The sequence below is a fragment of the Lepisosteus platostomus genome, chromosome 10 (assembly GCF_059453375.1).
Source record: "Lepisosteus platostomus isolate fLepPlt1 chromosome 10, fLepPlt1.hap1, whole genome shotgun sequence".
Lineage (NCBI taxonomy): Eukaryota > Metazoa > Chordata > Actinopteri > Semionotiformes > Lepisosteidae > Lepisosteus > Lepisosteus platostomus.
In genome coordinates, this window is record NC_142620.1 from 38578686 (window position 1) to 38593493 (window position 14808).

General features: G+C 36.2%; 1 protein-coding gene across 1 annotated transcript in view; it reads right to left on the reverse strand.

Moving 5' to 3' along the window:
• LOC148653672 (kelch-like protein 4) overlaps window positions 1-14808 on the reverse strand; it is a 110226-nt gene that overhangs the window by 52151 nt on the left and 43267 nt on the right. The window contains exon 2 of the mRNA XM_088648938.1: window positions 7284-7451. Within this exon, the coding sequence (XP_088505064.1) occupies window positions 7284-7451 (168 nt within the window). The remainder of the gene's footprint in view (window positions 1-7283; window positions 7452-14808) is intronic.

Below are 14808 nucleotides of genomic sequence, written 5' to 3' on the forward strand. Positions count from 1 at the left end.
TAAAGGCGATATATAAAAGCGCTGATTCTTATGGAATGTGAAATTTATTTTTATTTATTTATTTTTATTTATTTTTTCTAAATTGCAACCCATAAATACAGCTGATACAGTTTAGACTTACTGTATTTTAAACTGTATTACAGCAGCACATTGGACAATGCAACGTAAATTGCAAAAATGCACTTGGAATCTGTCCAAGCCCTACTTTGTCAGGCATCTTCTTTTACTGCAACGGACATAAAAACTCTCTTGCTTTTAACAGAGCGTTTCATAATTTCTAACTACGAAAATTATTTAAACTGCGACACTTATCATTAATTCCATTCCATTCCATTATCAGTCTTCCATTTCTCCCTAAACATCATTATATCTTACATATGAAAAATACATAATATAGCTCCCAAACAAACGCAAACGTGTTTTTAATAAGATGCTTTTATTCGTTCATAATCCGACAATTTCAGGAAGCTTTCTGGAGCAGCACTGTCAGACCTGAGCGCTGACAGTCAATCTGGACAAGACCAGAGTTATGGTTTTCCAGAAAAAAAGCCAGACCTCCAGAAAGCTTCCTGAAATAATATATATATTATATATAGAAAGATATAATGATGTGTTCCCGCTTACACATCGCACGACTTTAAAAGCTAGAAAAACAGGTTTCGATTCACATTATCTGGTGATCCTTGTTTTGTCAAAAAAAAAAACAGACATTGTGTGGTACAGCACAGAGCTCAGTCAATTCAAACAAGTTCATTTTAAAAAAAACTGCAACGGACATAAAAACTCCCTTGCTTTTAACAGAGCGTTTCATAATTGCCAACTACGAAATGTATTTAAACTGCAACACTTATCATTCAACTTTAAATAAACTTTATTTTATATAGCGTTTTAAACGAATAAGTAATTAGATTGCTCATAAACCTAATCGCTTTTTCTACATAAAAACAGCGTGATTGCTCTCTGAAAATGCTTTTTCTTTATATTTAGGCTCAGATTTCAATTATAGATCGTATAATTATAAACTTTCTTGGAAAAATGTCTTTTATGTAAACCATGTTTGCTATTAATTCATTTAGGGCTAGAATATGTTCATTGTCTTCCAATCGAGTCAAGTTGACATTAGAAGCTTGCGACGCCCGGACTGTTACACTAACGCATTAGCATGTTAAAGCGATTTCATTGAGGAGCCTAGCTTTCTTAACTAGTAAGTACTGTACTTCCTACTTTGAAAATACCTGTGAAACCGGTTTAATTCATCACAGCCAGCACTCCCGCAGAGAGGGGGGTTGAACTCGTTGATGTCTTAGCACACAGCAGAAACTTCTTGTATTTTCCGATGACATACAAGTGGAAAGATTACAGATTTTAATCGTCTTTTTTCTGAACCAGGGAAAATCTGATCATGTTTCTCTATAACAATAATAAAAAACTTTATTTTACATATCACCTTTAAAAGTGGCATCTCAAAGCAATACAGTAGATGTAAACCACAGATTACAAAGTAAATACCTAGACAAACGCAAACACGTTTTTAATAAAATGCTTTCATTCATTCAGCAGAGAGAGAGCGTAAAACCTGGGTGTAACAGCTGTTCCTTTTTCTGATCACTCGCTCTCTGGATAAACGTCTCGCCTGTCCTGTTCTTTGTTTTCCTAATTTGCCGATTATGCCTGCTGCGATCCACTCCTACCCTCACACTTAAAGAAGACTATTTTAAATTTCTTTGCGCATCCTTAAGGTGATATCACATAAAGGTGATATGTAAAATATTTTTTTTATTAATGTTATAGAGAAACATGATCAGATTTTCCCCAGTTCAGAAAAAAAGATCTAAAGTATACTAGTTAAGAAAAATAAATCTAAATGGGGAGAAAGCTAAGCTGAAAGTTTATTAAAATACTTAGAAGACAAAGATATCAATTTATTTTATTTAAAATTGTAATTATCACCTTTAAAAGTGGAATCTCAAAGCAAAGTAAATACCCAACACTGATTGTACCCATTTGTCATGCTAATAAAACACCTTGAATTGAATTAAATTGAGGGAGAGAGGGGGGGAGGGCGAGCGAGATAACCAGGACGTAAGGCAAATAAGATACACAGACATTCACAACAGCGACATATGAAACATTTGCACATATAGTTAAGTTACAGATGCAGCCATTCAAAGTGAGCGGTACAGACACGTACCGCAGGTAAGATGACACGGGGTACCGCGGTGCGTGATTGGTTGACCGACAGGGGCACTCGTGGTCCGTTGGTCTGTCGTAGAAAGACTTACTGTAAACGTCTTTACTGTGCCCGTTGTAGATATTGAATTTTACCACTGAAGGGAAATCTTAGTAGCTGAGCATAAAAAGAATAGGAGCATACTGTAACACGTGTGAAGGCCATAAACGATATTAATTTTGGAACGTAAACATACAGTATATAGCTGGTCTTGGTACTTTAAAGAAAAAAATACACACCAGTATTCAATTTCTCCCTAAACATTGTAAGCTTCGAAGTCTTTAACTAACGTGATACCGGAGTCAAGAAGCATACTTTTAGAATTTGATTAAAAGGGAATATAATATGGAATCACGTATCTCAAGAATTTTATAACGGTATGATTATATCCGTGTACTGCGGCAGGGCTGTGTAGGGCTGTTTCGCCTGCCTGTTCACGTGAGTTGTCTTGTAGCCTACTGGTCTAGGTGAGTGACTACCAACTGGCAGGTTGTGTGTTCGAATCCAGCTGGTGCTGGACTTTTCATTTTTATTTATTTATTTTTTAATCGCGTAACATAAACATATTACCGTATGCAAACTGTACTGTATACAGTATGTATATGTATATTTAATGTCTTAACTGTGCCCGTTTAAGTATTGAATATTCATATCTAATTTTACCACTGAAGGGAAATCTTAGTAGCTGAGCATAAAAAAATAGGAGCATACTGTAACGCGTGTGAAGGCCATAAACGATATTAATTTTGGAACATAAACATACAGTATATGGCTGGTCTCGGTACTTTAAAGAAAACATACACGAAACATGGTTTCATTATGACCAGAATCGGTCTTGAGATCACGCACCGCGGTATTGCGTGTCATCTTACCTGCGGTACGTGTCTGTACCGCTCACTTTGAATGGCTGCATCTGTAGCAGGATGAACTGTCAGAGTGTATATTTTGTAGCAGAGTTGCTGCAAGATGTTAACAGTGAAAAAGGTATTTAGAAATGAGTTATTTCAAGATGAAAAAGAAAACATTCACGAAACATGGTTTCATTATGACCAGAATCGGTCTTGAGATATTTTTAACTTGATATACAGTATTTGAGAGGTATGTCTTAACACCGATACTACAGTGCTTAAGTACTGCTCACGTATATGTTTCTAGGTTTATATTATGCATTTCATACGGTCAAATTACTTTTGAGCAACTAATAAGAAGCGCGAAACGGTATGCGTTTTACTTTCGTTTTGTGCTGGGACCCGTGGATTGATTAGAGATATCAAGTACATACAAGTCATTTTTCAAATGTTGTAGTTCGTCTTGAAAAAATGTTACGAGTACATCATCTATCAACAATTACACAGGTTCTGTTTCCATATTGCGGATTTTGGTTACGTAATATTATTTTCTAGATTTCACGTTGTGAATATGATGGGATGTCTCTAAAAATCCATCCTCTGTAAAACGTCTTCTCTAGTTGTCCTGCATATGTATTCGCTAATGAAGCTGTGTGTTCTGAGCCTGGATCTCTACATTTCTGTATGAACCAGCTTAGAGGGCTAAAGACAGCTTGTGTTTAAATTGAGTGTAAGGCAATTTATGATTCTAAAGTCATGGTCAGCATTTATTTTTGTACTGCGCTGTAAACTTGTTCTGTGCCAAGTCACATTATTTTATAGCGTTTTTATAGCGTTATCAAATCCGGTGTGTTACTGTAGTCTCCTGACTCCCATGTCACATGGTCTGTGATTGAAACCTGTAAAACCGGTTTAATTCGTCACAGCCAGCACTCTTCAGGTGTGAGGGTCTTCTGCTCAGAATGAAACGCTAAAATGTTTGTGTATATTCTAATGGTAGTGGGGGCAGGGTGTGTGGGAACAGGTTTGGTTGAAATTGCATTGGAGATCTATGTTCTTCACACCTGAAACATTTTCTCTGAAAGCATTTTCTTCGCAGTTTAACCGATCTTGTTACAGCATGTTACAGTTTACTATTATTAACCATATTAATTTTAAGTGCTTAATGTAAAATCTTGTAAAAATATATTTTCATTGTTCAAATATACATTAAGTCTGACTATCATATAATAAGTTAAATACAAAACTAAAGAAAAAATAGGGTTAAATATAATTCAAAATATTTTGCTAACAATGTTAACTGTTTATGAATAATAAAATGTATTAACTAAGGAGTAGGATGGCACAGTTCTAGATTTCAATATCTCAAGACCGATTCTGGTCATAATGAAACCATGTTTCGTGTATGTTTTCTTTTTCATCTTGAAATAACTCATTTCTAAATACCTTTTTCACTGTTAACATCTTGCAGAAACTCTGCTACAAAATATACACTCTGACAGTTCATCCTGCTACCAACATTAAATAAAACAAATCTTAAGATTTCTATATTTATGTCTTTACTAGTGGTTTCATTAGTGACAAATGCTAAACTTTCTTGGAAAAATGTATTTTATGATTTGCGGAAAAAACTGACTTGCTTTAACAAAATATGTTTACAAATCCTTTCACCTGGCATTTTCGTAGTTAGAAATTATGGAACGCTCTGTTAAAAGCAAGGGAGTTTTTATGTCCGTTGCAGTTCTTTTGCAACATGAATATAATTATATCGTTATTAATTTCTTGAGATACGCGATTCCATTTTATATTCCCTTTTAATCAAATTCTAAAAGTATGCTTGTTGACTCCGGTATCACGATAGTTAAAGACTTCGAAGCTTACAATGTTTAGGGAGAAATGGAATACTGGTGTGTATTTTTTTCTTTAAAGTGCCGATTCCTGGAACACCCCTCTGAAGTGGTTCCATAAGAAAAGAAAGCGTTGATAAATACAAGTGTCTTTTAATACACTCTTTGCTGTGCTCTTGAGGATCCTTGTGATATTTTAAGCTCTAGTTGAATGATAGGTGTCGCATTTTAAATCATTTTCGTAGTTAGAAATTATGAAACGCCCTGTTAAAAGCAAGGGAGTTTTTATGCCCGTTGGAGTAAAAGAAAATGCCTGACAAAGTAGGGCTTGGACAGATTCCAAGTACTTGTACAAATGTGCTAAAGAAATTATACTTTGAGTATACAGCTTGTCCAAAGTCATTCATTATTAATACTATTAGTAATATCTTCGGTAAAGGCTTTGATGCATAAATATTTCTGATAAAGGTAGGTTGTGTACTTTTGTCCAACTGAGCAATCTTGCTTTCAAAAAATATACCAACATTTTATTGACTGATGATTAACATGCTGTAATACACAGTTCAAATTTAAAAGCTCAAATGCTGTACATGAGAGGTTAAGCTTTATTGGCTCCTCCTGGCGGTTTTACAAGGTGATGCCGGATACTTTCCGGCATGACGTCAAATGACGCGATTAACCGCGTGATACTGCGTGATACTGCGTGATACCGCGACACGCCCACCGGGGTATGCCGCGAAATACCCTACCCATTTTGAATGGCTGCATCTGTACCTCCCGGGAAAGCTAAGGTTGCCACTAAAGAGGGGGCACACACCCTGCAGTCTGTGTGGGTCCTAATGCCCCAGTCTAGTGATGGGGACACTATACTGTAAAAAATGAGTATAGTGAATGAGACATAAAATCAAAGTCATGACTCTCTCTGGTCATTGAAAATCCCAGGGAACATCTTGAAATGTGTAGGAATGTTCACTCTGGTGTTCTGACCAAATTTCCCATCTGGTCTTTACCAATTATGGGCTCCTAATAATCCCTATGAATTACTCAAAAAATCTCTATGAATTGGCTTCATAACCCTGTTCTCCTCCCTATTGATAACTGATGTGTGATAAGGGTACACATACAGTAGGCTACAGTTGCAGGTGGGTTCTTTACATTAGTGGTATATAGGAGTCCTCGTTTCCTGTAGAGTGCTTTGATTGGAGTATCCAGAAAGGTGCTCTATAAATATAAGGATTATCATTATTATGAATCCCTCTTTTTTGAAACCTGATGTTTATGAATGACAAATCAACTAATTTGGTAATAAATCTATTATTATTATTATTATTATTATTATTATTATTATTATGTCAGTAGCAGTGGTAGTAGTCGATACAGTTTGTTTTCAATATTTCTTCTCAACAAGTGCCTTTAAATTTGGTGTAGATATTAAAATTGCATTGTACGTAAAAATGTGTATGTATTATGACAACATTCCTTAATAACATTTGCAACTGCCAATGATTTCTATGGTGTGAAACATCATAAATTTTATTATTATGTGATCTGCCTCGATGTCCATTTTCTCTGTTTTGAGTGGATTATGGTGTGGGTGTCAGGTATCATGTTTTTACACCACAGTAAAATATTTTTGTATAAGATTCAAAAGAACATCGATATTCAGATTTACATGGTGTTAATTCATTGATTTCTAATGCATTAGGAAGTCTCTGACTTTAGTATCAACTACAGAATGTATCATTTGCATGTACTGTCTATGTCAATTTTAGGATCAAAAGGGAACAAAGATAAACATTCACAGATAAAAGGTTAGAAATTTGTTTTGATTAAGCATGCCTATTCTCAAGAGACATGTAAACTGGAAATTTCAAGAATTAGGGAAATTAATTCTATAGCTCTTTACATATTACTCCAGGGAATGAAAGGAACTGAATGCTGGTCTCAGAACCTTTACTTTGATGTGCACATTTTTGTTTCTACTCTACTTTTTCAGGATTCTACTGTAAAAGAAATCTAAATGCTTAATTTGAATAACTTTTAAACACATAACAAACCAAGGCAAATTTTCCACTTCCAAATTATTCTTGTTCTTATCCTGTTATCGCATTAGTTGGATTAGAGACTTGAACTGATCAAATATAAGGGTTTTTTTCCCCATTCCCTTTTAGAAAACAACACATGTGGGTGTATGAAGATGAGAGTACAGTATAATCATATTTTAAGGTGTGTGATACAGTATGTGTGTTTACTATATATGCTTTATACACTATTTGCTTTTTAAAATATATACCCCTCTTCACACTGTAAGATTGCCTGCTGTTTATTGTAGGATGGAGTTTCATATACTCTCCATACCTATGGGCTGGAATCTTGTGGTTCCCTGCAATCAAGAGAACATCACACAGCTGCTTATGTTGAAGGTAGTTCTCCATCTTGCGGAATGTTTGCTCAGCATGATTCATAGCCTGGAAAAATTCATCAGAGCAGTTGGAGTTCATCCTGGAGTAGTTGCTTAGTGATAATCTGCAAAGCAGAAAATACAATGGCTAAGTGAAGTTAACTATTATCAGTTACTTTATAGAAAAAAAAACTGAAATCCTGTGAATTATTTTTTTATTTCTAATTCCACTTTCTGTTTTCAATTAATTTCAAAATACTGTAATTCATCACCAGGGAAATTTAAGCAGCAAGCAGTGCAACATACAAAACATGAGAAATAAAAAAAACTTTACTAAGAAAACAATTGTATACATACAAAAACAACAAATAGAGTATACAAATGATTGAAAGTAACAGTATGTAATAAGTAAGAAGATATTAAAGTACATGCACATATGTAGACTAAATTTCCAAAAGTGACACTAAATTTCCTTTTATTTGTCTTGTACTATGAACAGTGAAAACATCTTCCTGAAGATGATGTAATGATTACTTAGGTCTTCCTCGGGATCTGCTGGACATAAAGCTGTGCCAGGGGCCTTAAAGGCTCACCAATGACTTTACAACTGAGGTTTACAACATTTTGGTTTTGACTCTAGAGTTTGAGTTTGAGTTAAGAGAACCAACAGATAAAAGAAAAAGTTAAAATACTTTATATAAAAGAGGTTTACAATATTGATATAATTCATTTTTGGATTATTTTTCCAAAGGGAGTCCATTTTCTCAGCTATAAATAAGTGCTGCTGGGATTTATTCTCAATGACATCAGTGTTCTTAGTGAACTTAAGTTTATTGTGAAACACAGTGCCCAGATATTTGTAAATTCAAACTATACTATCACACCTGTTGACCAATAAGACCAGAATGGATCCATGTGTTTGTCCAGGCACTGAGAGAAGAGAGACTAAAACACACTGTCATCAGCAAATTTGAAGATATAATGATTTTCGTAGTTGGTCCAATAGTCATCAGTATACAGTGTAAGGGGAAAATTTCACGAAGCGTCTTTCAGGACCCTATGCAGATGGCAAAATCCGGAGGGGAGTAAGGAAACATGGGGAAAAAGACTAGGATAGGAGCTGGAAGAAAAACAGGGGGCATGTCCAAGGTGCGCTGGTGTTCGGGGGTGTGTGTTCCAAGGCCAACAAGTCCAAAGGAGTTCGTGAGAATATCCTGAGAAAACCAAAGCTGGGTGATCCATCCTGATAGACCAGACAAGAGTTAAAAGCTGGAGCGGGATCCGGCGAAGGGTCGGGGGAATAAAAGGGGGTAACAGGGCCAGGCGTTCCCAGCCATGGACCCAGATGGTCAGGACACCATTGTGAAGCCTATACCGTCGAGCCCCTCCTGGACTCGCTGGTAGGCGTGCTTCCAGGAATCCATCTTCCAAAGCTGAGCCTGGAATAATGGGAGCTTTTAAAGGGAGACTGGAATAGGAGGCAGGTGCAGGAGATCAGGTAAATGAGGAAGGGCTGGAGCGTCCTTAAGAGGAGGGGTTTACGATCATGACAGAAATGGCGGGGAGAAACAACATGGTCTTGTCGTGAACCAATAGAAGCCCAAAGTCAGATGCCAACCTGTTAATAAATATAGTTTGTTCTATTGGTCAGAAAATTAATGATCTACAGTTATATGATAAGTTCATGATCTAATCTGAAATGTATGATTAGTTTTTCAACCAAAATGTGTGGATGCATTGTATTAAAGGCTGATGAAAAATCAGTAAAGAGAAGTTTGAGCTGAAGATTTTTTTCCACTCTAAATGTTTATAAAGAACAGTAGGCAAATTGGAGGGGGTCAAGATCTGATTCTATTGCAGCCACAATATGTGATTTCATATTCATCATTAATGGAGTCATAGCTATTGGCATCAAGTCATTGAAAGCTTTAGGTCAATTCTTCCTAGTATCAGGTACAACTGTAGAGTGCTTCCAAACAGCAAGAACAATGCCATTGTCTAAAGAAAGATGGAATAGGTGTTGAAACACTTCAGTCAGCTCTGCAACACAATACTTTAGTGTTCTGCCCCAAATTCCATCTGGACCTGGTGTTCTGTCGACCTGAATCTTTTTAAAATAGTTTGTGAAGTTTGCGATATTTATAAGTTGATATTTGCTGTGTTTTTTCCAGGAGTAAATAGCTTTTGGAAAACATTGAGTTGAGTGGAGAAGTTGTACTTTTTGAAATTACTAAAAAAACATATTTAACTTGTCAGGTAGGGTCTGTCTGCTAATTCCATCTACTAGGATGAATTTGCGTTCCTCATTGATATTCAGGCCATAGTCCTACCAGTCAATGTAGAGCTTCCCTTGATTATTTTGCTCCATTACTTTATTTTTTCAATCATTTTTGCTTGCCATATTGCACGTTTAACTTCTTTATTTTCTAGAATAACCTCTTATTTTTATCAAGAAAATTCTTTAGCTCTTTGGTAACCCAAAGCTTATTATTTGGATACTGTAAATGGTGATTCTCTTAGAGGGAATTTATTTATCAACACAAAATGAAGAATGAAAAATTATGAATTATGAAAAAATCACATCAAGGCAGCCTTTCAAGGTGTTAATACTCGACTTTGATAATAATTTAACTGTTTTCACAGCTGCCTAATGGCTGGTAAGCAGGAGCAAGGAGATTGGTATTATGATTAGCGCCACCAATGCCAGGTATAGAGAATGACCTGGGAGAGAGCCGTAACAACTGTCAAGGATTTGTTAATGGTGTGTATCTCAGTTGACATACTGGTGATATGGTAAAACACATATTGTATAGCGGATAAAATAAACCTAGAACAGACGTAATCAAAACACTATAGGGAAAACTTTATGCACAGTCCTCCTGTCTCAAATTAACTAACTCAAATTAGGAAGGAATGACTTTAAAAGCAACTATTGTCATTTTGCCAAAACAAAAACAGGCAGAAGAATAAATTATGCCCAATAAATCTACTCACAGAGGAATGTAGTCTGTAACTGTAAGATTTCTTGAATATGATTCTGTTGTTTCTGAGCACAGATATAGTTGTCACTTATTGTGACATATTGTGTGACTTATTGTGGCTTATTGTAGTTTCCTTTTAACTCAGCACACTTTACTTTAGAGTCCACAGTTTCTATTGCTTACTGTTCATAATATAGAAACTTTAAACAGGTCCTCTGTGGAAAACCATCTTGAATCACTAGTACCTTGCAGAACATGAATTGTAATGGAGCTAGAAGCTGTGCTTTTCTTTTCTTTCTCCAAGTGTTACGTCCCAGTGTGTGGTCTATGTGTGTTTTTGTTGTTATGTTCCACAATTCTGACTTTGATTGTTCTCCCTCCCCCATTGGTCCGTCATTACACCCCTGTTTCTATATGACATTGTCTTCAATTAGCTTCTCGACCAATCACAACTCATCTTATTCAGTATAAAACATGGAGGCTTTCAGAAGGAAGAGGCCTTTTGTTTGACTTCTGTCCCGCTTGGCTTCGGGCTTTTGTTTCACTTTTGGTTCTGCTTCGGCTTTGTTGGTTTGTTGTTTTGCTTTGTGTGTGTGTGTGCATTTTCTGATATCTTTGGCTTTGTTATTTTGTTGGTTTCTGTTCATCTCTTTGTACTTTCGTTTGTTTGTGTTATCCTTGTTTCGCCATTACCTTGCCCAAACTTGTTATTGTATCAACCTCTGTGTTGTTTTGTACCTTGTTACTTGTCTGCTCTCGTTTGTATTCGTAGTTCACTTGTGTATTTGTGTGAACTTTTGTGTATAGAGTTAGTTTAGGTTGTTGGGTATATTTTGCACACACGTAGTTGATTCTTGTATGAGTCACACTAGTTTAATACGGGTGGTGTGTTTGTTTTGTATGGTTTTGGGTAGTCAGTAGAGGTTAGCTAGGGTGTTGAAGGTGCCGAAGACCGTGTGTTTCGGGTTTTCTTTTGTAGTCAGGTTAGCTTTCCCTCACTTTCCTAGCCAGCTCCATTTTGTTTGTTATTTTCTTTTCTTCGGCACCACTCTAGTTCCCTTACCCTGTGTGTTATTGTGTCCAATTACAAACCAGTCACTTATTCAACTTAATATCATCACTTTTGCACCAACCCTTGTTATCACGCTTCCTAGTCCCTCACCAGAACCCACCTGCTTCCAAAAATTATCCTAAATGTTACACCCGTTTACCCCTAGACACTTGGGTCGTAACACTAAGGAAAACAAACTATATGCAGTGCAGTTCCAATAAAAAATAAAAATAACAGATATTCCTTTGAGGCTGGATACAATCTCTGCAATTGCAGTTCTCTAATTAAAATACACATTTTTGATGGACAGCTACTTTCCTTTGGGACCTGGCTGTTCAACGCCTCCAATATTGCAAAAGTGCCAGTGCTAAGCCTCTCTCCGTACAGATTAGTAGATTACATGGTATTTTGCAGAATCTAAATAATCCTTTATAATGTTGGCAAATATGACAGAATGTTTCTTTCCATGCCCTTCATCGAGAAAATCTGCTTGAAGCTTTTAAATCACCTGTCAAAACATGTTAAAAACTGTTTTTAACAATGTTAATTAATTTTGGAAGCAACTTGTTTCTTGATAATATCTAATTATTGTATGATATAAAAATAATGTCTATAGATGAAAGAAGTTTTTATTTCTATAAATATAGACAACTTTGACAAGACTTCAGCTATATTAATTACTGAGCTTTTAAGATTATTATTTGTTAACAATTGGACATCACTCATAGGTAGAGTTCTCTTACTCCTTCTTCAGGATCAAAAGTCAGTGCATTTTCTATATTCCTTTACATCTTCAAAAGTTTCAGATCTTTGGTGAAGTGAATAGCATCAGTTAACTGTTTTACTCAGATCTTCATGTGTTAATGATTTAGCAATACCTTGTACAGTATATCTGCATGACTGTGGCCCTTGAACAGTGGATTTGGGGATCCTCTTTGCTAGTTTTCAAACCATCAACTAATGTTTCTTTTAAGATACAATTGTGTATGTACAACTCCAAGACATGAAAGGAGACCGTCCTTCTGCTCATTCACCTGCACATGTATAAAGATTGAAACACTGAATGGTCTAGTTCCAGATCATTTTAAGGATTTACTGCATAAGTATGTTTTGTCCAGCTCTTAAGTGAGATGCATTGATTCTGGAATTCTTAATCTGCCAAAACCAGGCTTCCTTCAATAGAAGACAGAGCTTTTTTAATTGCAGCACAATGTCTGTGGAACTGTTCAGTTCCATTACAGAGTCTGCAACAGTCAACAATTTCAAAACTCACTTGAAGACCTATCTTTTAACTAAAGCTTTAAATGTGTACATTAGTCATACTCTTCATTTACCGAAGTCAGTTTCCCCCACATTTTTTCATTTTCTTTGTGTGCACATGATGTTAACTGATAAATGCTTATGAATAATGTAGTAGTAATATTTCAGATAGTTCTCAGTTCCACTGAGTACCCCCTCCCATTGTGTACTTTTAACAGCCCTCCCTGGGAATTTAGTTTCATCTGTAAAGAGACAAAAAAATACTTGTATACAAATCCTACTTCTTGCCAAGTCTGCATTTTTGAACTGGTTATAATCTGTGGTATTCAAAACATGTAAGTATAATGCATTTTAAATGTTGAATATATAACAGTAATAAACAAACAAAATTATAATGACTGCAGAAGCATACAGCCATGTTTGAATTATTCCTTTGCTACTGACAGCACACAATCAACGCAGCATATGACTTGAGTGGAGTGTCTCATTACCGTAGATAAATGAGTAGTAAAGATGTTATAAAGAAAAATTAAACATGATATATTCCCAGCTTAGCTAGATAAGTGTTAGAATAAGATAAGTACTTTATTAGCCATATACAATTTCTTGCATTAGGGATTCATCTTTTCACATATCCCAGCTTGCTTTCCATGAGACATCCAGACAGGGAGAGAAGCTTTGGGTCAAAACATAGGGTCCACCATTGTACAGCAGCCCTGGAGCAGCTGAGCCTTGCTCAGGAGCCCAATGGAGTAGGATTCCTCTGCCAGCCACAGGCACAGATCCTTAGCCACAGAGCCACCGCTCCACCCAAAGAGTAAATAGTTGGAGACCTCAAGCCTTGATGTTATAAATGCATGAATCTGGCATTCAGCGTGGCACATTGATTAAAATTGCCTAATGCTGGCAAATATTTCTAACATGAAAGGAAGATGTCTTAATCACATTTTTCATAAGACTCAAAGGACAGAAGAGGATCAAGTGTGTCTCCCAGATTCCTGACTATAGCAGATGCGTAAATAGGGAATCTATCAACCATTATTGTGGAAAAACTGAGATTTTCCAACTGAGATTTTCTACCCAACAGTAAAATTTCTGTTAAATCACTATTTAGTTTCAAGAAATTTGATGTCAACCAGAGTTTGACATCACACAAACAAGTGATAAGTGACAGAGGGGGAAGAAGTTTTAACATAAATCTGAGCATCATCTGTGTGGCAATGAAACTGAAGACCATGTTTGCATATAATTTGGCTGAGCGGTAGCATATAAATAATAAAAAGCAAAGGGCTCAAGACTGAATCCTGAGGAACACCATGATTGACTTGGTGCCATGGGGACTAAGGGAGACTAAATGCCACCTGCCAGTCAGATAAGAGCAAAACCAGTTAAAGACAGTACCACTGATAGACAAAAATGTTTGCATGCAATTTAGCAACACATAATGATTTAATGTATCAAGAGCAGCACCATTATCAAGGAGCATAAGGATTACTTATAGCCTCCAAGTCAAAGGCAATAAGTATATCGTTCACAACCCTGTCATGAGCAGTACTATGATTTGAGTGGAAGCCAGACTGAAATGGCTCAAACAAGCCATTAACTATTATATGAACCTGTAATTGATGTGCAACCACGTATTCTAAAAACTTAGATATAAATGGTAAATTAGAGATTGGTCTGTAGGACTCAGGGAATGGGGCTGAACAACACATTTATTAACTCGAATCGGGAAAGGTACACACACAGGGACAGGGGTTACAGCACTGCACCTACACTAACATACACACACACGAAGGGAGGAGACTGTATCTCAGCCTCCGTCCCACTATATACAGTCCGGTAGTCCCCAAGTGCTGTTCTCAGCCCGCCCTGCATGGCGCTACATTGTAATACGTTACATGTTTCACGTTCTTTATGGAATTTAAATACAATTTAAACCCCACCCCAAAAGTACTAAAAGAGGGAGTATTATTAAAACATTTGACTTATGAATATGAAATTTACCCAAGATGACAAATAAATTCATTACTGTAAAAATAAATGTTCTTTTTTCGAATTTCCTCTTACATAGTACAACAAAATATCAAAATCCTTGATATAAAATCTTAGTATTCTATATTTCCAGGGAATTCCCATGACGTGAATTGAATGTGCTCTGTCTGGCGATCTCTGTCGCTAAGGTTGGCG